The sequence below is a fragment of the Abramis brama genome (assembly GCF_963993115.1).
Source record: "Abramis brama genome assembly, chromosome: 1".
Lineage (NCBI taxonomy): Eukaryota > Metazoa > Chordata > Actinopteri > Cypriniformes > Leuciscidae > Abramis > Abramis brama.
The window spans coordinates 11,013,426-11,037,137 of record NC_139963.1 but is presented as its reverse complement, the minus strand read 5'-3'; the positions used below and the strand labels follow the sequence as shown (position 1 = coordinate 11,037,137).

The 23,712-nt window shown below is 38.6% G+C and overlaps 1 protein-coding gene across 1 annotated transcript; it reads left to right on the top strand.

Annotated features, from left to right (window-relative positions):
* The first annotated feature begins 5,241 nt into the window (after positions 1–5,241).
* unm_sa1261 (un-named sa1261) lies at positions 5,242–23,245 on the top strand. The gene is made up of 4 exons (XM_084130455.1): positions 5,242–5,450; positions 12,685–12,909; positions 18,095–18,297; positions 19,961–23,245. The coding sequence occupies exons 2-4, from the start codon at positions 12,738–12,740 to the stop codon at positions 20,810–20,812; spliced, it is 1,227 nt and encodes a 408-aa protein (XP_083986581.1). The 5' UTR covers positions 5,242–5,450; positions 12,685–12,737; the 3' UTR covers positions 20,813–23,245.
* The last annotated feature ends 467 nt before the right edge of the window (positions 23,246–23,712 follow it).

Sequence of the window (23,712 nt, the reverse complement as noted above, 5' to 3'; positions counted from 1 at the left end):
CACCGATTGGCCAGTCCCCGATTCTCGTACCGCTCTTCAGCGTTTTCTTGGTTTTGTTAATTTTTACCGTCGCTTTATTTGTAACTTCAGCCAGATCGTCGCTCCCTTAACTGCGTTAACGTCTTCCAAGGTCCGGTTTCTATGGTCAGAGTCCGCCCAGAACGCTTTTGACCGTCTTAAGACCTTGTTCACTTCAGCCCCCATTTTATTATTTCCCGACACCTCCAGACAATTTATCGTTGAGGTTGACGCGTCTGAAGTTGGCGTTGGAGCTATCCTTTCGCAACGGTCGCCTATCGACGATAAGATCCATCCCTGCGCGTTTTTCTCACACAAGTTGTCTCCCTCGGAGCGCAATTATGATGTGGGAAACCGCGAACTACTCGCTGTTCGCCTCGCCCTTGAGGAATGGCGTCAGTGGTTAGAGGGTGCCTCCGTTCCGTTTATCGTGTGGACTGACCACAGGAATCTTGAATATATTCGGTCCCTTTTTTCGTCTCAGAGTTCTGATTCTAACGTGCCGTCTGTCCAGAAGTTTATTCAGCGCTGCAAGCGGACCTGGACGAGAGTAAGAGCCGCCCTTTGCCGCTCCCGAAGACGGACTCGTAGAGCCGCTAATCGTCGTCGTGTCAAAAGCCCCAGATACATCTGTGGGCAAAAGGTATGGTTGTCGACCTCTAATCTTCCTCTTCAGTCAATTTCACGCAAGCTTGCCCCTCGTTTTATTGGACCTTTTCGTGTGTCTAAGATTATCAGTCCTGTCGCAGTCCAGCTTAAGCTTCCTAACCATCTCCGACGTATTCATCCCGTTTTTCACGTATCGTGCATCAAGCCGGTCATTCGTTCCCCTCCGTGCTCTTTCTCTCCTCCTGTCCAAATCAAAGGTTCCCCTGTCTACACGGTCCGTAGATTGTTGGACATCCACCGCCGGGGTCGAGGTCAACAGTTCCTTGTAGACTGGGAGGGTTATGGTCCTGAGGAGAGGAGTTGGGTACCCTCTTGAGACATCCTTGATCAGTCACTCATTGATGATTTTTTTCGGTCCCGTCAGCCCTCCCCCTCGGGAGTGCCAGGAGTTAGAATCTAGAAGGTAGAATCCTCTTACCTTCATGACATAGTCGGTGTATTTATAGCCCTATTTTTGCCATGTGTGTTTGTCAAGCTTTTGACATCTTTTGATGCTGTTGTCCACTGCTTTGAGTTTCACTTTCATGCCATGCATGCTTTAGTCAAGTCTATATTTAAGTTATGTTGATTTCCAAGATATTAATTGTTGATACACTATTATGGAATAAACTGCATTTGGACTCAGAAAACGGACTCTGCTTCAGTGGAACTGTTATAATTATTTAGGTTTCCATAACATTTCTGGCACCCTCAGTTTCTATATTATGCTGGTCTCTGGTCTGGTCTCCATCAATGTAAGTCTGCTGCTTTTTTAGCCCATTTTTATTGTCTGATTGGTGAAACCTTAAGTCTGATCGCTCATGAAAGTAGCTCCTCTCCTCAGCAATCCATATATGACTTACTTGATTTTCACTGTTTTCCTATGCAGAACTGCTTTACATACAGCGATGCCATTCAAGAACCATTTTGGGTGTACATGAATATATAACTGAGTGTTTAGAGTCAGGAAATTCATACATTTATTCAGCAAGGATACACTAAGTTGATCAACAGTGATAGTAAAGATGTGCATAATGTACCAAAAGTACTTTATTTCAAATACATGCTGTTGTTTTCAACTTTCTGTTCATCAAATGATCCTGAAAATACTTATCACGGCTACGACAAACATAAAGCAGCACAACTTGTTTTCAACATTGATAATAATAATAAAAGTTTCTTGACCAGCAAGGATTCTGAAGGATCATGTGACACTGAAGACTGGAGTAATGATGTTGAAAATTCAGCTTTGATCATAGGAATACATTACATTTTACAATATAGTACAATAGAAAACAGTTATTTTATATTGAAATAATATATATCACAATATTACTTTTTTTTATTATAAATGCAGCCTTGGTGAACATAAGAGACTTCTTTCAAAAACATTAAACAAATCTTGCCAACCTCATAACTGTGTGTGTGTGTATGAACTGAAGATGAATAGAGATGTTGTCAAAAGAGCAATAAAGAAAGAGTCTGGTTTTGCACACTCGATACAGTATTGATTGAAGTGTTTCGAACAATGCAGTCCAGTCACAGCGTTCACCTTGCGCTCCATGTGAGCGTTACACAGTGTGCATTTACTGACAAAAAAACACTTCACCAGACATAAGAGCAGTGGAGAAACACACACAGCATTGGCACATTGACATGTCGTTGTTTGAGAAAGTGACATGAACATTTAACAGGAGATTTCACAGTCTTCATCATCACAATCTCCAAATGTAGAGCGAAACGAGCTCTGGTGCTCAAGAGCCTCGCAGAGATTTACTGAGCGTGATCCTAAAACACGTTTGTGAACAGTGTGTGTGTGTGTGTGTGTGTGTGTGAGTGAATGACCCTCACCATGGCTACTGCTGTCAAACGGTCGAATCTGTCAAGCCTTGGGGAGCTCATTACAAGATTTTGAAGGAATTTATTTAGTGCTGTACAAGACACACACACACACACACACACACACACACACACACACACACACACACACACACACACACACACACACACACACACACACACACTTCCAACAATATGTGGGGTTGTAGAGACACAGCTGAGTACCAGTGACTCAAAGGTTTGGACACGTTTCACAGATCTTAAAAACCTTGAAATTATGTCTATGTATTTATTTATTTATTTTTTAAAAAACTATATATTTATTTTTTTATTTTTTATTGATTAGTTAGAGCAGATAGTGAAGAAAAACAACCTTAAAATTAAATTCAGTTTAACAAGCATCTAGTGTGCAGAGCTGGAATATAGACACAGAAGAAGCTCAAATGTGATTTAATTTGGTTCTTATATTTTTGTCACTACATAATTCTGAATTGTGTTTTTATTTAATGACACTATAAAATATGGAATATTAAAGGGGCTGTGTGTAAGAACTTTCATGTATTAATCAGTTTTTATTGCACCGTGAACAGCTTTATTTTATTTTTTTTTCAATTTTTGAGTATACAAATTATATTTTTATAATTATAAATTATATATATAATTTATTATATATATATATATATATATATATATATATACATATATATATATATATATATATATATATATATATATATATATATTGATATATTGATATATTGTTGGGGTTTTTTTAGTGTGGTGACAAAACAAATTCTACTGGATCTATTTTCAAACACTTTACACATAATTTATTATAGTAATAACAGTAAATTATAATTACAATCTAACCCTAAGCCTATACAGTAAGTGCATGTTGTTAATTAATATTCCTCATTACTTATTTTTAATATTTTACTCTATATAAATATTTTAGTCAGCCGTGCTGATATTCAGTAAAATGACTTTCGTGTGATATTGCTTAAATATATGAGGACTGTGTATAAGATACAAATACTTCACATCAAGGGTTTGCTCTGAGTCCTGCTTAATCTATTTAGTCAAGCATGCATGCATGCATATCGAGGCTCAACATAAGCTGCTATATGCATGTTGATAATGTGCGCACGCAAACACTCATCTGAGCTATTCAACACTCACACATATGCAGGCTTTCCTCGTGCAGGATATAATTAAATGTTCCCAGATAAAGCAATCTGTTCTCCTTCATTCCCATCCAGCACAAAGCAACAATAACTTATAACTCGCATTCAATTTGATGTAAAAGCCTTTTCTCTGTCTCTGGAGTCATGTTTTACACTGGAAATCTTCCTAGTGCTAGATAGTTTAATATCAGTCCACAGCAGAGTATGAAGGAGTTGAGTGTGTGTGGACGGCGCATTAGCGATTAATCAGAGTAATTTGGCATGAGTTAAGCTGCTTTACATTCATCACATAAGCAGAACAACAGGCCTTCATAGAGACACATGCAGATATACATGTGTATATATAGACTAAGTATTCTGTTATTATTATTATTATGTACACACTCTTAAGTATTACAACAGACTACAAGTTGCATATTACATATCTTTATTTATCATGTGTCTATGCCGTTCTGATCCATTATGAAAAATGTATTATTCTTATATTACATTTATCAAACCCAAAATCCCCACTCACACTCTTCATCAGACATAGGGGTGACAAGTCTCAATGGCAAAGATTGTCCTAATCACCCTGAATTCACCCCTAATTAACGGATCACAAATTGTGTATCAAAATTAAACTGGTTCTAATATTAACTAACATTGATTTAAAACATTTCGAAATTATTGTAACATTTTTACCTGTCTGGGAGAGATTACTTTTTGACACAAAGACTGAAAAGTCAATGAGGACAAAGGTGGCCTATTTTAACCAACAAATGAACGCATGCAAACGCTAACCATCCTCCGCCTCACCTTTAATTCATCAACATATATTTAGTTTAAATGATAAAGAGTTCCCACATCTTGACCAATGAATGGCCATGACACTTACAATGATTACTCAATCCAGAGTTACTCAAATCACTTAAAGGATGAATTTAATCATTTTATTGGCATTGCATTCTCAAAGTTTCCAGCATAATAAGTAGACATACTAAATAAATATGTCATTGCTGGTAATGTATTTCCCTGACGTTTCCATGATTTTTGGTTTAATTAAATTAAATTCACATTTATTTGTATAGCGCTTTTCAAAATTCACATCATTTCAAAGCATCTTTACAGAAAATACATGAGTCCACATTACAATTTAGAGTGATCTGTTATCAGAGGTAACTGTCTAAGTTATGTATTTCAGAAATGTACATATACAAAATCACAGTTAGCGAAAAAGGTATTAATTTAAACAATGTAATAATGCAGAAACAATGAGCTCATTGAAGTAATGAATATATGTTTGGAAATCACCATATTTTACGGTGTTATTATTATCTGTGCGACTGCAGTCTCTGAGTCTCCAAGCGCCTCACGAGAGAAGAAATCTGTACGGAGACAGAATGCACCGACTCCAGTGATCCATCGCTCTCTTCTCTGATTGGTCGGGAGTGAGCAGCGCTGCCTCGGTTTGCTCTCTGATTGGTTGTTTTCGCAATGGGCCTGTGCAGCGCTCGCTCAGTCTGTTCTCTGATTGGTCGAGAACGCGGTGGGCTGGAACAGAGCTGTCAGTACTGACATCCACCACCAACGGAGAGACAATAGGGCAACAGCAGTCGCTCTGTCGGACGTGTGCTAGAATCAATACTATCAAGGCTTTAAGATATAAATAACAGAGAGGAGAGCTGAAAGATACATGCATTGCTCCTGATGCTCTAGTTATAAACATTGACCACAACGGAATGACAGCGCGGGGTTTGCGCATCATTTGCTCCTTGAAAGGTAGGAGACGTATTTAACATTAATATAATTGATCAAATATGCATATTGATGCTCTGTGTCATTCTTATTTGCCATTGTCAATTGACAGTAAGAACTGCTATACTGTTTAGGTAATACAGATGACTTACTTCCATAAAACCTTACTTTACTTCGAATATGAATAATATAATTCTTATATGTATTATAATTACACATTATTGGTGCATGCAAACAGCCAGGCGCATGCATTCGTTGTTTTCCTACTATTGACATAAAGGTCTCAATGCAGCTGAGCCCTTCACTATGTAATCTGCATATGAAGCAATCCACTGAAGAACAATAGGCTGCCAAAACACATCTTGAGCTGCTGTTAGAAGGGTCAAGTGAAGGCATGCCATTCATATATACATATCCAGTGACAAATGTCAGTTACATGCTAAAGAGAGATGGTTATTCATTTACTTCTTGTTTTTATTTTGCATGCATGGATAGCCATGCACATGCACACTCACACAAACCCAAAGGCGTAAAGTGTACATTCAGTGCATGAAACTGAATGTCCTGTTTATAACCGGGATTGTTCAGACAGGATTTTGCTGGCCAGATGACAACAAATTTAGATGCAAGCTTAATGAGTAATATGGGTTATTACAGGGCAAATATAATGTGGGATAGATGCATTTAATTTTAGATTTGGCAGTCGAGATTTGACACTGACATTTTTACAGAACATTTACTCAGTATTTACATATTTGATATATGTATATATATTTGTGTATATTTAAAAGAGGTTTTCGGAAGATGCCGATAAGCTGAAAATGCCCAAAATACTGGCCAATGCATGAGTCTGTCATACTAGATGTGAGTGTTCAGACACACACACTCACACAGCGGTGTCCTTTGTCTAGATGAGCTCCATTATTTGAATCCCAAGATCTGATATCCAGAATTTCAACAGTCAGTCAAGAGTCTAGTATTATAATGTTTAAACTGTGGTGACATTATTTCACTCTATGACGTTTGTGAAGAAACAATCCTCTAACTGCTTGAATTTAATGAAACCTGAAATTTATTTTAAATGTAATTGCAAAATTGTGGTCAAGCAACCTTGGTCAGGCATCCTGCAATGTTTGAAATAAGTATATTTATCAGACCTAAGAAATACCAGCTAGAAAATACCTTTCATGCACAGAGCCACACAGACAATATCATTTGCAATCCTGTTTACTTCCATAATCTGCCATATTTCTGAATGAAACATGTATTGAAAACACAAATAATGATATTTATTTAATGATAAAAAGTCTCAAACTTCTATTTTATCCGTTACATCAAGCAGGTGGCTGGAGAGGGTGGGGGATGAATAAGTGAAAGGCCGTTTGTGATGCCAGCTAAAACGAACGAGGTGGAGCAAGTTATTCTTTTGATAAAAGATTATCAGGACAAATATGCACAGAAGAAATGTGCACAATAAGGTCAATTTTGATTGCATTTTTTTGACTCGTGCTCACGGTGAATGCAGCACCAAGGACCGAGCCTCGAGCCCTTAGTGTCTCCACTGATCTGACTCCAAGCGTGAACATATAATGCTTCATAGCACTGTGAGCATCGTGTGTGTGTGTGTGTGTGTGAGAGTGTGTGAGTGAACAGAACCAGCACTAACAGGGTTTATAGGGTTTTCTCTAAAACAGTGGTCTCAAACACTGCTCCTAATCAACTTAACTTTTTAAGTTACTCATGGTACGTTTACACGACAACTATGTACTAAAAGCGGAAAAGTTTTACCTTTGCGTTTTTTTCTTTGTACAGACGACAACATTGTCAAAACGATCCTGTTCACACAGATCCGAGAAAATTACTAAAATCGCTGTATTATTCATGCCAGGCCAGTAGATGGCGATGCCACTTTGTAAAGAAACACTACGCATCTATAGACTGAACACGTAATACGCATGCGTGTGACATTACCATTTCAAAACGTTTTCGTTTTTGTAGTTTAAATGGAGACGATAACGGTATAGTTTTCAAAAACATGCACTTTGAATCCCGTTTTCAAAAAGTTTCCACTTTCAGGCCCCCAAAACACTGTTGACGTGTAAATGAACGGCCAAAAAGCTCCCAGAGTTGCAAAGCATTGGACTCGAAGCCAAACAACAAAATTAATAAGAAATCGGAGGTACAACCTGGAAGATACAGTAGAAAGCAACTTTAGAATCAACTAATTTAAAAGGGTAGTTCGTTCAAAAAGTTTAATTATGTCATGTACTCACCCTCATGCCTCATTCTTTCCTCTGTGGGACACAAACAACAATATTTTTTTAAAAATGTATCTAAATATTTTTTTTTTTTAGTCCATATACAATAAAAGTCAATGGTGCCTGATGTTATCTGGACCCTAGCGTTCTTCAAAATATCTTCTAGAAGAAAGAAATGCAGGTTTGAAACGGCATGAGGATGAGTAAATGATGACACGAATTTCATTCTGAGCTGAAACTATTCCTTTAAGGCTTTGGAAAAATCAATAGTTGCTCAGTGGCATCCAGTGAATAAGGTGCGTATATTTGAGTATTCTCTGTATTTTCCAGATATTCATTTCCTCTGCGCTCCCGCTACACGTGCTTGGCGTTGTGATTAATGGTAGAGGGATTTGTGCTGCAAAACCGTTCGACAGGCTTATACATCTATCCTCCATACCCTGATTACTCCATAACTCCAACGGCAATTTCAATCTAGTTTTGAACCCTGCCTAGTTCAGTTTTCATTGCAAGACAAATCTTCTTCATTTCAAAGACTGATGGCAAGAGGTTTTCTGAAAGTACACAAGGTCCTAACACCATTTTCAGCCGCCACTGGTGGTTTATCTGTGTGCTACTCGATTACCATGGGAACAGAGTAAATAAATTGTACTGTCGACAAACAAAATCAGCCTGCTGAGCACTTTCTGGCAATATCTGTACTGGTTTCTCATGTTATACTGTAAATTGGTGAGAAAGGATTTGTACTGCACAAATACAAACACCGGGACTACCTGCACTTGGGAGAAAATTGCCCTTGTGAAAAACAACTGTGCTTTATTTTATTACTTGTAGTGTCTGTCTTTTTCAAATAAATGTACTAGATATTAAATTACTGAGATAAAAGGCCACTTGAGTGTCTAAGTCAAAAAGATGTCATCCCCAAGACTCCGGTTCCTCCTTCAATACAAGTCTATGGGATTTTTTCAGCCATTTTATGACCGCCAGGCAAAATCTCAAGACAGGTCACTTCGAAAACTAGCAGCACATTTCTCCTCAACAAGCTGCATGATTTGAGCCGTCATTCATGTCCGAGTTATGCACTGAAGTATAATAATTAGGTTTATGGGGTTGTTTGACTCCTGAATCCCGAATATTATGAAGTTTAATGATTATGTTTAGGGGTTGTTTGACTCCTGAATCCCGAATATTATGAAGTTTAATAACTATGTTTAGGGGTTGTTTGACTCCTGAATCCCGAATATTATGAAGTTTAATAATTAGGTTTAGCGGTTGTTTGATGCCTGAATCCCGAATATCATGTCCGAGTTATGCACTGAAGTTTAATAATTATGTTTAGGGGTTGTTTGACTCCTGAATCCCGAATATTATGTCCGAGTTATGCTCTGAAGTTTAATAATTATGTTTAGGGATTGTTTGACTCCTGAATCCCGAATATTATGAAGTTTAATAATTATGTTTAGGGGTTGTTTGACTCCTGAATCCCGAATATTATGAAGTTTAATAATTAGGTTTAGCGGTTGTTTGACGCCTGAATCCCGAATATCATGTCCGAGTTATGCACTGAAGTTTAATAATTATGTTTAGGGGTTGTTTGACTCCGGAATCCCGAATATTATGTCCGAGTTATGCTCTGAAGTTTAATAATTATGTTTAGGGTTTGTTTGACTCCTGAATCCCGAATATTATGAAGTTTAATAATTATGTTTAGGGTTTGTTTGACTCCTGAATCCCGAATATTATGAAGTTTAATAATTAGGTTTAGCGGTTGTTTGACTCCTGAATCCCGAAATGCATGTCCGAGTTATGCTCTGAAGTTTAATAATTATGTTTAGGGTTTGTTTGACTCCTGAATCCCGAATATTATGAAGTTTAATAATTATGTTTAGCGGTTGTTTGACTCCTGAATCCCGAATATCATGTCCGAGTTATGCACTGAAGTTTAATAATTATGTTTAGGGGTTGTTTGACTCCTGAATCCCGAATAGACCCTTGACAATGGCTGCAGGTTGTAGTTGTAGTCTAGATGACTATTGCTATGCATACTGAACATAAATAGTGTTCAGCTCTAAAGGAATTAGATGTATATTTACAGTGAGAGCGTCGAGTGTAGTGTTCGTAAGAGCCCGTATAGCATTGATTAAGCTGCTTGTAATGATGATTACCTTTAAATGGCTCAGCACAGGATTTTGGCAGCCACTTCATCTCTTGCAGTATTGCTTGTTCTGTCGAAGCTGGAGGAGGAGAGCCAGAGAAGTAAACACTGAACACAAGAGAAGGAACAGGTCAATAAAGCGCCAGGCTCGGCACGCTGGTAAAGATGAAGCGAGCTGTGCTACAACATGGCACATTTACTCGAGAGATGAGAAACTGTGTGGGCTGATGATGTCTGTATGTCCACTGGGAAAAGGACATCCAGTTCAGTTACTGCTCACTATACTGTTATTGTACATCTATCTATCTATCTATCTATCTATCTATCTATCTATCTATCTATCTATCTATCTATCTATCTATCTATCTATCTATCTATCTATCTATCTGTCTGTCTGTCTGTCTGTCTGTCTGTCTGTCTGTCTGTCTGTCTGTCTGTCTGCCTGTCTGTCTAACTCTATCTATCTGTCTGTCTGTCTGTCTGTCTAACTCTATCTATCTGTCTGTCTGTCTGTCTGTCTGTCTAACTCTATCTATCTATCTATCTGTCTGTCTGTCTGTCTGTCTGTCTGTCTGTCTGTCTGTCTAACTCTATCTATCTGTCTGTCTGTCTGTCTGTCTGTCTATCTGTCTGTCTGTCTGTCTGTCTGTCTGTCTGTCTGTCTGTCTGTCTGTCTATCTATCTATCTATCTATCTGTCTGTCTGTCTAACTCTATCTGTCTATCTATCTATCTATCTATCTATCTATCTATCTATCTATCTATCTATCTATCTATCTATCTGTCTCTCTGTCTGTCTCTGTCTATCTATCTATCTGTCTCTTTGTCTGTCTCTATGTATCTATCTGTCTTTCTGTCTGTCTGTCTTTGTCTATCTATCTATCTATCTATCTATCTATCTATCTATCTATCTATCTATCTATCTATCTATCTATCTGTCTCTCTGTCTGTCTCTGTCTATCTATCTATCTGTCTCTCTGTCTGTCTCTATCTATCTATCTATCTATCTATCTATCTATCTATCTATCTATCTATCTATCTATCTATCTGTCTGTCTGTCTGTCTGTCTCTATCTATCTGTCTATCTGTCTGTCTGTCTGTCTGTCTGTCTGTCTATCTATCTGGGACATTCTTGCTACTTGCATCATCTTGCATTTCCCCCCCATGTTTTCCCCTTGGAGAATGGCTCATATATCAACCACACGTATTTAAAATTCAGCTGTGATGTGGTTGTCACTTTATTTTGCAAGTCAGTGATGCATGAACAGAACTGAATGTAGCAGTACTGTAGCAGTCTAATCAATTTGTTTCTGCTGCGATGTGAATGTTGCCTACTAGATCAAGACTTTCTTATTACCTGACACAGTCCCCCTTTTATCTTATTAGTCTTCAGTCCTTGAGATGGGAAGTAGAATGACCTAGATTTGTGCTTGGGGTTCAAAGTGTTTGATGAGTAGCCAAAAACAAAAATCCCCCAAAAAAAACAGCTCCACACTTTCCTCCTCTCTCTCTCTCTCTCTCTCTCTCTCTCTCTCTCTCTCTCTCTCTCTCTCTCTCTCTCTGACACACACACTTTCATATTTCCACAGATGGTGTCAATGAACAGGAAGTGCTGTCATCCTGTCTTATTCAACACATTCTTCTCTATTAATGAGCACTGGCAGGACCGATGTGCCATCAGGACTGCAAATTCATTCAGAAATCTCATCAGACAGTCTGTTATATTAGCGGAAACCCCATTGAGCATTCTTTAAGATTATGCCATTATGAAATGTAATATCTCACGACATTGTAATTTTGTGTTTCACAACATTCACAATGCCTTTAAATTGTTTTCCCACATATGCTAAAACAACAGATGTTTAGAGAAATAAAAGCATGCCCAAACTCCATTTTGCAAGTTTGATAGATTTTCGGTAACTTTAATTTACAGTGTCCTTGTTACACATGTTAAATGTACTTACACTAAATTATGCAATTAAATTATTACAAACTAACCCTAAAACAAACCATAATCCTAACCCTATAGTAAGTACCTGTTGTTCATTAATAATGCTCAATCCTTAATTGTATAACTACACTGCAACAAGGTCACCTTAAAATACAGTTTAACCAAATTGTCTATTATTAACTTATGTTACACATACCGGCATCATATTGGCCATTGTTCACCCTTTTTTGACAATCTTAAGTTGCTTAGAAAAGTAATAGCATGCAATAGCTTCAGCAAGATTCATGTTTTGGGTGTCATACATGTTCACAAATTGTGTCAGATGCAAATTCCCAGCCTCTTAGACTGTGTTTGTACTATTTGTTGTGCATTGTAACTACATACTTACTTTATGAATGATATTCTTCTCATATTGTTCTTTTTGACTGAGCCGATATTGTGCATGTTAGCTGAAACAATAGAACATGGTGTTATGCAACAGGCCAGTTTGTCCTCTAACACCTTTCGGAGAGTGTTTCGTGGTGCGGAAATAAAAAGCCCTATGGGACTATGTGATTTTAGCATTACAAAAGGGATCGGTCCGGGTCTGTGCGCTCTAATCTTTTGTTCTGCTCAGTTCCTCTCATGCGTTCTCATTTGAGATACAGTCTGTGATGTCGTGCACATGAAAGGGCCTCCACAGAACAGACAGAAGATCAGTGAACTGTAGGATGCATGAGGTTATATAAAGACTTGTTTGTGTTGCTAACCAGTGCCCACAATCTATGTAACTGTGATGTTACTGATAAAGTGTGTGTCCAATGCAATCAGGTTCAGCTGTGTGGAAATAGTTATTTTAGGGTATTTTATCATGTATATCAACAATCTTCTCTTTTTTTCCTTCTCCTGCCTTTAGATTTTTAAATCATCACCGTTGTCGTGGTAACTGGCCTCTCCGTCTCTGGAATAATGAGCTCCTCACCTCACATGTCCCGTTCCTCTATTGACATCCTGGAAGAGCTGCAGCTCATCACTGCGGAGAACCTGGAGAAGCTGGACTTTAATAAATACTATGAGGTCATCAGGGAGCTTGGGAAGGGCACCTACGGCAAGGTGGACCTGGTCATTCACAAGATCAGAGGTAGGTTGAAGGGGATGGACAGCAATTTTGTGAGGATATAGAAGTACAGTATGTTCATCACTGGCTTTTCAACAACATGTCAATTGTTGAGATGAAACATCTTTCTAAAAACACATTCTAAAAAAACTTCTTATTTACACTGTAAAACCTTGCTGTAAAAAACTGGCAAATTCTGACAGCAACATACAATTTTCCATTAAATCAGTAATATACCGTAGAAAACAATGCATTATGGGTAATATTTGTCATTTTCGAGAAAGTATCCTACAGTAATGTACTGTGAATTAACAGCGCTCAAAGCCGACTTTTAGAGGCTGTGTTCAAAATCACACCTCATACCATCATTCATTATTCCCTTACATTAGTTCACTAATATAGTCCACTTGACAGAGTGAATAAAAATAATTGAGTTAATTCAGACACTGATGAACACCTGACAAGCAGAATCACTGAAGAACAGAGAAACAAGACCAGAAAAAAAGAGTAGAGACGAGCAGAAACACAAGAACTGACTTCCAGACACAGCCTTAAGGCCCTTTCAGTGTGAAACCAGTTTCTTTCATACATTTAAAGAAGTTCTTGTTGAGAATTAACAGAGGTTTAGATGTTGTTTTATTGAAAATAATAAAGTGTATAGTCATCATTATGACGATCAGTGTTTTACCATTCATTTACAGGATTTTTTTTTTTTACAGTTTAGAACCTCCATGCAATTTTAAAGACTATAAGTAATAAAAGTATATGAAAGCACATAATGACCAGGGTCTGCCAAGCACCATAAAAGCAGTACTACTGGGTCTTCTGTAGACTTTGCTCTCCATTTAATAGTAATTGATGTCTTGAGACATGAAAAGGATCTCATTTGTGTTTTTTTCTTTCCTATGTGAATTTTTCCTATTCAAACTGACTGAGAATGTTTGTACACAAAAATGAAATCCACCTACATTTACAAACACACAAGCACACATTTCTCTCCGTCCTATGAAATCATGCATTATTTATCAGTCATCTGTCATATTTTTAAGATCCTCTAGACCACGTACGCTTTCACACGAGAGCTTTTGGAATGGACACGAGTCCATCTGACATAGAAGTTTAGTTCGTTTGACTTCTGAATAGATGGTCTTGTGTACAGTTCATAGATTCACCAGACAAATACAAGTGCCGTTCTCTATGTAGCATTTTTTGGCAGCTCACAGGTTTTTTTTTTTTTTTGGCTACAGTTGCAAACTAAAAGCCTTTTGATTACAGTATGACCATGCTGTTCTTTGTGAAAAGGAGATAGTGAAGCTAGTCATCAACATGTCTGGAGGTGCTTCATATGGCCAAGGAAGTCTTGCTGGTTAAGGCCTTGTTGGAACACCAGCAACCAAATCTGGCAACCAACTATCAAAACATATGATAAGATGGTGACCATCATGAAGGCATAGCTTAAAAAAAACAAGCACCTCCTCCCAGCTACAGATTCAGGTTCTTTCAGGATAGCCACATGTTCTGATCAAGACGTCACGTTTACCTTTCTTTTTTAGAAGCGTATTGATGGTCTCCAGCGTATAAAGTGCCCCCTGTTTGGCTTGTGCATTCTCCAGATTTCAAAGAGATGCAAAACACACCATCTGTCAGCATCCAAAATCCCCATCAGTCTCACCTTATTTATTATTTACATGCAGTATGGGCCATACTTAGAGGATTGATGCTGCAATGCATTGTGGGGGCAGTTCCAGGAATCCCGCTGGTCTCAGCAGAACTCGTCTCGTGAGCTGTCATAAAATTTACATCTCAGGATATCTGCTCTAATACCGGACAGATTTTGCATCTATATCATGGGACATCCTTCAGAGAAAGTGTGTTTACCAACTGGAATATCACTAGAGGAGTGAACTGAATTTGTATTTGCTATTTTGGTAGTTTGCTTTAAGGGCTCCGCTGTTTTTGACAGTTTCATGTTATTTGTGGGAATTCTCAGACTGTAATTAAATGTTTTGTATTCCAGAATTGCTTTACGCATATATATATGTATAGTTTGTTTCTTCCATTAAAATGGATTCAAATATTGATCCAAGTCTCCTGCTCAGGGTTGTGTATTGTACTTTACCTCTTTAAGTTCTCACTTTAATACTCCATCCAATACTCCTACAGGTTGTACATAACATCTCAGACTTCTGACCTCTAAAATGTTCGATTTGGCTGAAGGTTGTAGAGTGCTATCGTTTCGGTTTGTGAACAACAGACGTCTCCAAGCAACTAAATTGCAGAGGATAAACGATGCTGTGCAATGCTAACATTTGTTCTGCAGTTGTACAGTTATCAGCAGAGAGGATAATGTGTTTCATACTGTGTTTTACACACCTACGGCTTAATTGTCTTGTAATGTAGGAACTCACTGATGCATTTCAATGGCTTAAAAGTGAATTCTGCACAGTTTCCCAAATTGAAAGTCTGACTTCAAGTGGTGTTCAATTACACTTTTCCAAGTAGGAAGTTCAGACACTCAGAATGTAATGCAGCAGAATATCACCTGCAACCAACTAGCATGGGATTACCAAGCTCTGATTATTTAAAAAGTATTTTTGCTATTTAAAAAAAGGACAAGCCCTTAGGTATATATAGGAAATATGTCAACAAAGAGTTTGTCAAACCATTACATATCTTTACAAATCTTTGTTTGCACAGAAGACTACACTGTAGTATCTCAGTCAATCAGAAAGATGTACTGCGTTTGCGTTTTCTGTGATCAACTATAAATTGTAATTCGAGAATTCCCAATTCGTTTCCACCTAATGCAGTCCCAGATCAGGAGCTTTCGCAGTTAAAGGAACTAGCCACTGAGAACTAAATTTCCCCTAAGGCCATTTTCCTGGTCAGTAGGAACTCTGAAGTAACGTAAGCCAGCCGACAGTGACGTCATTTAAGTGCCGCATTCAACAACTGGAGAATGGAGGACGGCGTGATTGGAGCTGTGTTTTGTTGTGTGTCGTGGGATTCGTGATGGAATGTAGACGTATAAGTTATGCGATGGAGAGGGCTAAAAGACGAAATCTCCTACAACAACTTGCAGTGCTAAACAACACAACACCGCAGACAAAGGTCACAGGTAAATGCCGTTAACATTAGCTCTCTGTATGTTTATGTCTTGTAACAATATAAAACACTTTCCACTTTAAACTTTACACGGTTTTTAAAAATGTTAGGTGCTGTTTCGAATGGGATGTGTTCGACCAATCAGCGTACACTTACTTTATTGGTAGTTTCTATTGCGTTGGGTTAGACCCTTCTCTGAAGAGTTAATTTAGTTAATCCGTTCCTAGAACTAGGTTCGTTCCCAGTCCCTGCGGTGCAAACAAGCCAAAGAGAAAGTTCAAGGAACTAGGAACAGGTTCCTCCGGTGCAAAAGCCCCTATTGTCTATCATCTGCCTGAGCAGGTGCAGCTGTCGGCTGTGCTTCTAATGAAGGTCCTTTGTGAAGGCCTTTATCGTGTACACACAGGCAGCTTCTGCTATCTCTTGTGTTATGTAATAACAAAGTTGGGGGCGGGGGTTCCTCTTGCCATTTGACCTTCCTTTTAAGTGCCTAGCAGCTGCTAACCATCTGCAGTGTTATGCAAAGGACTTCTCTAGTGATTCTCAAGCAAAATCTGTCTTTTTTTGTGTTCAAGACATTGATGAGACTATGTGACTGACAGTCACAGTTTGTCCCATTTAGTGAGTAAATAAGCCTAAAAAATTGAACAGCAGAAAACGATACACATTTAAAATATGGCATATGGCACGAGTGTCTGGGGAAATAGATGGAAATGTGTCGTTTTTGTAAATATTTCACAATATTTCACAGACAGAAAACCAAGTGGAATACACAGTTCTGCATGTGGATATCTAAGGGCGTTTTCAGACCTGTAGATCGCTTGCTTTGTTCCTAAACGGGGATCAAAATTGTTGCAACGTTGCAATTTTTTTCTTGGTTTGGTTCGCTTACACAAGGCAGCATTTAGAAATGGACCAAAACACTAGTCACATGTGAGTAAACCGTCCTCTCATTGGTTAAAGCGCACCAGTTTATATTCCGGCCTCCGGGATTCTGCTCATAGTGGTTATCCGTCAGGACTAAATCAGATGATTAAAGCCCATCTCTTAGAGACGCTCGCTAAACACCTTGTAAATTGGGTATTTTCATGTGTCTTGGACAGTTGTTCTGAAATATGTTTGTCTGATCAAATTTCAATTAGGCATTTCACTTCGCCTTTGCTCCAGGTTAACCCATGATTCATTTTGAGAGAGGGGGGAGAATTAGGACGATTCTAGGTCCTTGGTCAGACAGGTGGCCCATTCGGCACTCGGACCCATCCCCCATATTGAGAGACAGCCTAGTTTATTGGTCCATTGGGTTGGATTGCTTTCTCGCCACAAGTGAACCGGTCCAGAGTTCGTTTTCAAGCGGCCCGCCTCGTTCAGGCAATCTTGGACCGATTGTTTTGGTGCAGATCCAAGAGCGATTGTTGTGTTCAAATATGCCCAAATGAACCGAACTTAGGGAGAAAACACATCAGGTTCCGAAACAAATCCTCCAAACGTGTCAGGTGTGAAAGTTCTTCCTCAGATGCATCTGTTACATTTTAAACATGATTTTGTTTATCGGTGGGCTGATAAAAACCAGTGCAGATGTCTTCCAATCTGATTCAAGCCTGCCGTGGATTGGTGATGGTCCGTCTGAGACTGCCCTCCTCATTTTACTAGTGAAAGTCATTTGATGCATTGATGCACTGAAAGAGTTTTTACTGCAAGGAAAATCTACTGGTGCCCCATACATAATACAATGTGTTTACTGCAGTTGAACAATGCAATTAATCAAAGTGTGTAGCTAGAACTGTTTGCATTCTTACTTTCATGGCTTTAATGAGCAAAAAAGTTAGAGCAGAATTAACCAACAGAAAATAGACTCATGTTTGCTGTTTTTGCTTCAGGTATTCTTTCAAATCCTTTCAAACTTGCTTTAGAATTTATATTCAAAGAAAGCTGTTCCCTTGAAAAGTTAATTCCCATATTAATACATGACTTGACATTGTCTCTGCGTGACATTTAAAAAGAGCACATTCAGATCTTGCAAAGTAGGCCAGTAGCTTGGTGGAATAATAAGCAATGCTTTAAAAGCTAAGCAATGTTAACCTCTACCTCTGTTCCTTCCCTCCAGGCACGAAAATGGCCCTGAAATTCTTGCGAAAGAAAACCACTAAGCTGAAGAGTTTCCTTCGCGAGTACAGCATCTCTCTTTACCTGTCACCCTGTCCTTTCATCATCAACATGTTTGGCATCGCCTTCGAGACTGACGAATACTACATCTTCGCTCAAGAGTATGCGCTGGCAGGCGATCTCTTTGACATCATTCCTCCGCAGGTGAGACAACAAGAACTTCTGTACCTCGCTTGAATCTCTTCTAATAGACATATTCAGACTGTGTGCTAAAAAAGTCCTAAATGAAAGCATTAAAATGATTTGGTTCTATGAAGCTATTTTTCATTTCTTATTGAACAGTATGCTAAATTTAGATTTTAGATATTTAGATTACCTTTATTGTCATTTTAAATTTGTTTACAATTTATTGTCATTTGTCATGTATAACGAATTGAAAACTATGTTGTACCAATAAACTTTTACCATTATCATACCATGTTGTAGCATTCTCATAAACATATGAAGAAAAATTGAGCCATATAAAGCAATATAAATCTCATTATTGCGATGTTATTGGTTGTTTTGGGTGATTGCCAGGGTGTTGCTAGGTAGTTGCTACAGTTTTTAGACTGGTTGTTAGTGCATTGCTATATGGTGACGAGGATGTTCTGGGTGGTTGCTTACTGACATTAAGCCAAAAGAGCTCATCCTCAAGTCTTTGTGATATTCTTGTCAGTAGATATGACTCAGATGCCTCCTTTAATGCAAATCTATGGGATTTTTCCCCTTCCGCAATGATCCTCTTCTATGTGTGACGCATGATTTGAGTCTCATTCATATTTGGGCGATTTACATGGTGAAGGTTAATAATTAGGGTTTTGTTTGATGACTATTTTGCATTTCAGTATCTTCCCCTTTTTACTTTGCTCAGTGTTGACAATCTAGCGACTTTGACGCTAGATTAAGCGACTTTTAAGACACATTTAGCAATTTTGTTTTTTATTTTTATTTTTTTGTAAAGCGCCACGTGGCAAACCTCTATTTAGTTTCCCAGACTTGTACTATCCCATGAGCATGGTGATTTCCCACTGCAGAGAATGGCTAAGATGAGCAGCACTTTCAGTTGAGGCTGTGCGCTGTCAAAGAAAAAATAAGAAAGACAAACAATCATTTTAATATAAATATAAATCATGTAAATAGAGCAGCAGCATAGAAGTGACACACATAATCTTAATGGGCTTCGTTTCAGTCACTATTTCATATTCTCGTTCCGTTGCCTGACAGTATAAACAGAGAAATATGTAAATGAGAACAGATTTATAGGGGATTAGGCTGTATTAAAATAAAGTATTTGGAGCACAGAGAGTAGGAGTGAAACAAAGAAACGTAAAGGACTGACACTAGACAGATGCAATGTAACGGTGTCACTAATATGTAAATGAGCATATCATGTAGTCAAGTCAAGTCCCCTTTATTTATACAGCGCTTTTTACAATGCAGATTGTTTCAGCTTTACAGAGATAACAGGAAAATAATGCAACAAAGTTTATTTCTAGAAGAAAATAGCGTCACAGTCCAGCTTAAGTAAGTTCTGTGATGGTTCATTTTTGTTGTAAAGTTCATTTATATATGAACTATACATGAACTTTACATTTACATCATTTATATATGTAGCTGCTCTCTAGCGAGATTTAGCAACTTTCTGAGCAGTCTTCAGCTTCTTCCCATTGAACGTAGTTGGCAAGCTAAATGAGGACTTTGTGTTCCCTGCAAACTTGTTGCTGCTTTACAAAAAGTCTTCAGATTTGTCAGTCTGTGAGAATCATGATAATATCCATTATGTAACCACATGGCGTCTAATTCTGTACTCTCTCCTTGTGCGTAGGTGGGACTGCCGGAGAACGTTGCCAAGCGGTGTGTGCACCAGGTGGCGATTGCTCTGGATTACCTGCACTGCAAGAAGCTGGTCCATCGTGACATAAAGCCGGAGAACGTCCTCATCTTTGACAAGGATTGCCGGAAGGTGAAACTCTCAGACTTTGGCATGACGAGGCGTGCCGGCTCTCCGGTGAAGCGGGTGAGCGGGACCATCCCGTACACGGCGCCAGAACTGTGCGACCCCGGTCGACAGGAGGGCCTGTGCGTGGACTACAGCACCGACGTGTGGGCCTTTGGTGTGCTTCTGTTCTGCATGCTCACCGGGAACTTCCCATGGGAGAAAGCGCTGCCGTCCGACGCCTTCTACGAGGAGTTTGTGCGCTGGCAGCAGCGGCGGAGGCGGACCAGCACGGTGCCTTCGCAGTGGCGTCGTTTCACAGACGACGCGCTCCGCATGTTTCGCTGTCTGCTGTCCATCGAGCAGGACCACCGATGCTCCGTCAAAGATGTCTTTAGCTACTTCAGCCACTGCTGGATGCTCGACATGGAGAACGGGAACACGACGCACGCCTCGGCCGGGAACTGCAACGGTGGCGCGGTGATGAATAACCGTCAGGCTGAGCTTAGCTCTTCTTCCTCTGAAGAAGATGAGTTGGTGGACCGATTGAAGCAGCAGAGCTTGTCGCCTGTGTGTGGAGTAGCTAAAGGGATCGTGATGGAGCCGGTGATGGCGCACTTCTCCTCTACATCCACCAACAGCTCGGCTTCCTCCAATGGCGGCTATGAGCGCGCCTCCCGTGACAGCAACGGCAACAACGGTCGGATCCTGGTCACGACGCCAATTGAAATATGCGTGTAGAAAGGTCACTTGAATTAACCTACCTTGCACATATACTTGGGATCACTAGATGACAATAAGGACTCAAGTCCTTGCGAAGCATCATTAGGAAAAGTGCGTACAAGTGCTCCAAGAGCATCCCAAGGAGAGTTGACAGTGTGAAACTGTTCCCGATGAAGAGCATCTCTGAGGGAACGTGTAAGACAATCGACTAAGCCTGCTGATTGTGCGTCAACCATGTTTTCCACGTATAATTAGACCAAAACGACATTGAAAAAACTCTTCTATGAAAATATGGAGCAATATGTTGACTTTTTTGGTGAAAAAAAAAATGATTGAAATCAGAAAGATTTTAACTTTGGATAAAACAGCTAAAACATTTCACGTGGAGACTTAACGTGGTTTCAGAAGCACAGTAGGAGCTGTGTTGGTATTGTTTCGTGCTTGTGTATCCCTGTGGTCGGTCAGTGGATATGACTTATTGATTACTTTATACGTGTGTTGTATTATTCATTTAGGTCTTGACCTTTTTGTTATTTATTTAATACTGTAGCGTTACAGTGTTTAATTATAATATTTTGGAGAAACAGCACTGTCAAATCTCAGTTTGCTCACTATTAATCCCAAACTATGAAGAAAAAGTCACTTAATTGCAGAAGACTGTTAGGAAGGTTTGAATGGTAGATGCAAAAACTCTCTTTAGAGTAACGTATAGATGCAATCCATGTAATTCCTCTCTATCTAGGCATGCAGTCCTTGGCCCTGCGTCACCTAATACGAAATAGTTGTACAAATCTTGCATTGAGAAACAGGGCTGTGGGTGTCCCGCTAAATACAAGAGCGATTTAGACATGACGGCTCCCAGAAGCATAGTTTAAAAACCATTCAGCCTTTGTGTGTTGGCATACAGTTCATACCGTAAGAACAATACAATACCACATTACATACATTTCCTCTTTTGCGTTCTCTCTGAGCATCACGGATGGAGGCCCTGATAGCACACGTATTTCACTTGAGACGTCTTTTTGATTTCCTCTAGATGTGACCCTTGCAATGTCTTGGACGAGTTCCTGTCGGACGTTAGATCGATTGACATTTTTTATATTTGAATTGGCTCTTTTCAAGATGTTTATCAGATGTATGCGATGCTTAAAAAAGATCGTTATGCTTTCCAGATGATGTTCTCTTTCATAAATGTCTTGTTGACATACGTGTGCTTTGCTTACCGAGTGAAGGATTTCTCAGGTATACCATTCACTGTGTAATATTCAAAAGTCAACATGAAATCAAAATTAACTTATTTAAATACACATTTCTGGTCTTACTGTGCACGACTGGTCTTAACGACTTTGCACATAAATCAAATCAAAGATTTCTGCCTCTAAAAAGGTTTTATTTTTTGATTACATTACAAAATCCCTTTTACTTTCAATCCCTCTTTCCCCTCCAAAACACCGGACTTCATTCTGGTACAGTAAGAGACACTTCACAATCAAAGTAATTCAGTTGACGCCCTATATATATTTTTTTTCTCATTAAACATCCTGTTTTACATTAAAATGTTAATTGTGGTTATTAGTAAAAATATTGTTAAAAAGTGTTTTAAACCCCACTTCATGTTGTCTTTAACATCTAGTTTGTTAATGTAAGTGCAGGAAGGGTGTGTTAAATGAAGGTGTCATATTTATGTTTCATAACTAATGGTGATGTCTAAAAAAATCTGCTGCTTTGTGTCAGGGAATGAAGGTCCAATTGAATTTCTATATAAGATCCTTTTATTTGAGCCATTAGTTACATATTAAAAATGTTACTAGCTGCTAAACCTGGTATACTTCGCATTTAGACTCAAATGACAATACAGTGGAATGTACTACTCTGTTCCACACAAGCCTTGCGCAATTATTATTATTTTTTATTATATTTGTTCGATTTTGTATTCTTGTTCGAAGAAAGGTAGCAAAATTGATGTGCTGGAACTGTTTTGCTCTTGTGTTGTTAAAATTAAAAGAATAAAAGTGTTGACGACAATGTTTGAAAGGGCCTTTTGCATGGATATAACAGAAAAGTTGGTATCTGTGCTACTTTTTAGAATTGTGACAAATATTGTGTAGTAATACGTTCAATTAGCACAAGTTTGCTATAACTTGGTAAAAGTTTCAGTGGAGTCGAAAATGACAGTGTGCGAATAATAAAATAAATGTTTTTGTATACTTCATGTGCAGAACAACAGCAGGCCGACAGTGATGGAGCAGGACATCGATTTGCTCTCATAGACAATAAATCATGAAGAAACTCAATGCTACACTGAAAGACATTTTAACCCTTCGAAATGTATGAAGAATACAATACCATTGTGAAAATCTTTCGTTGAAAGGACAAAAGCAAACCCAGAAATATTTGCATGATTCAACATTGCTCTGGAGAAACTGTAGAAATAAACACTAAAATACTGAATGCTGTGGCTTTTGTGTGTTTTTTTCTGAAGCATTATAGAGGCTGGTTTTCATATATGGATCATTCTGTGCTCCGGTTTTGATTTTTGAAGTGCTTAAATGCAAAGTTCCTATACTTTTTTCATGTCCCACCATATTAATCGGACTGCTGATCTTCTTGTTCCTATTATCTGAGAATATTTCACTCCCTTTACCTGACCTTGAGTATTATAAATAAGCATATAAGTAGTCCCTCACATTGCAGTGATATTACAAAATAAATCAACCACCATTGGACTACTGAAATATGTGACCCTGGACCACAAAACCTGGGTCAATATTTTTAAATTGAGATTTATACATCACCCGGAAGCTGAATAAATAAGCTTTCCACTGATGCATGGTTTGCTAGGATAGGACAATATTTGGTTACAAGTTACAACTATTTGAAAATCTGGAATTTGAGGGACCAAAAAAAAATATAAACAT

Bases quoted from the DNA above. Each gene is read 5' to 3' on its own strand.
- unm_sa1261 (XM_084130455.1), top strand. From the start codon at position 12,738: ATGAGCTCCTCACCTCACATGTCCCGTTCCTCTATTGACATCCTGGAA. The intron at 12,910-18,094 runs GTAGGTTGAAGG...CCTTCCCTCCAG, and splicing joins GGTCATTCACAAGATCAGAG to GCACGAAAATGGCCCTGAAA. The intron at 18,298-19,960 runs GTGAGACAACAA...CCTTGTGCGTAG, and splicing joins TTGACATCATTCCTCCGCAG to GTGGGACTGCCGGAGAACGT.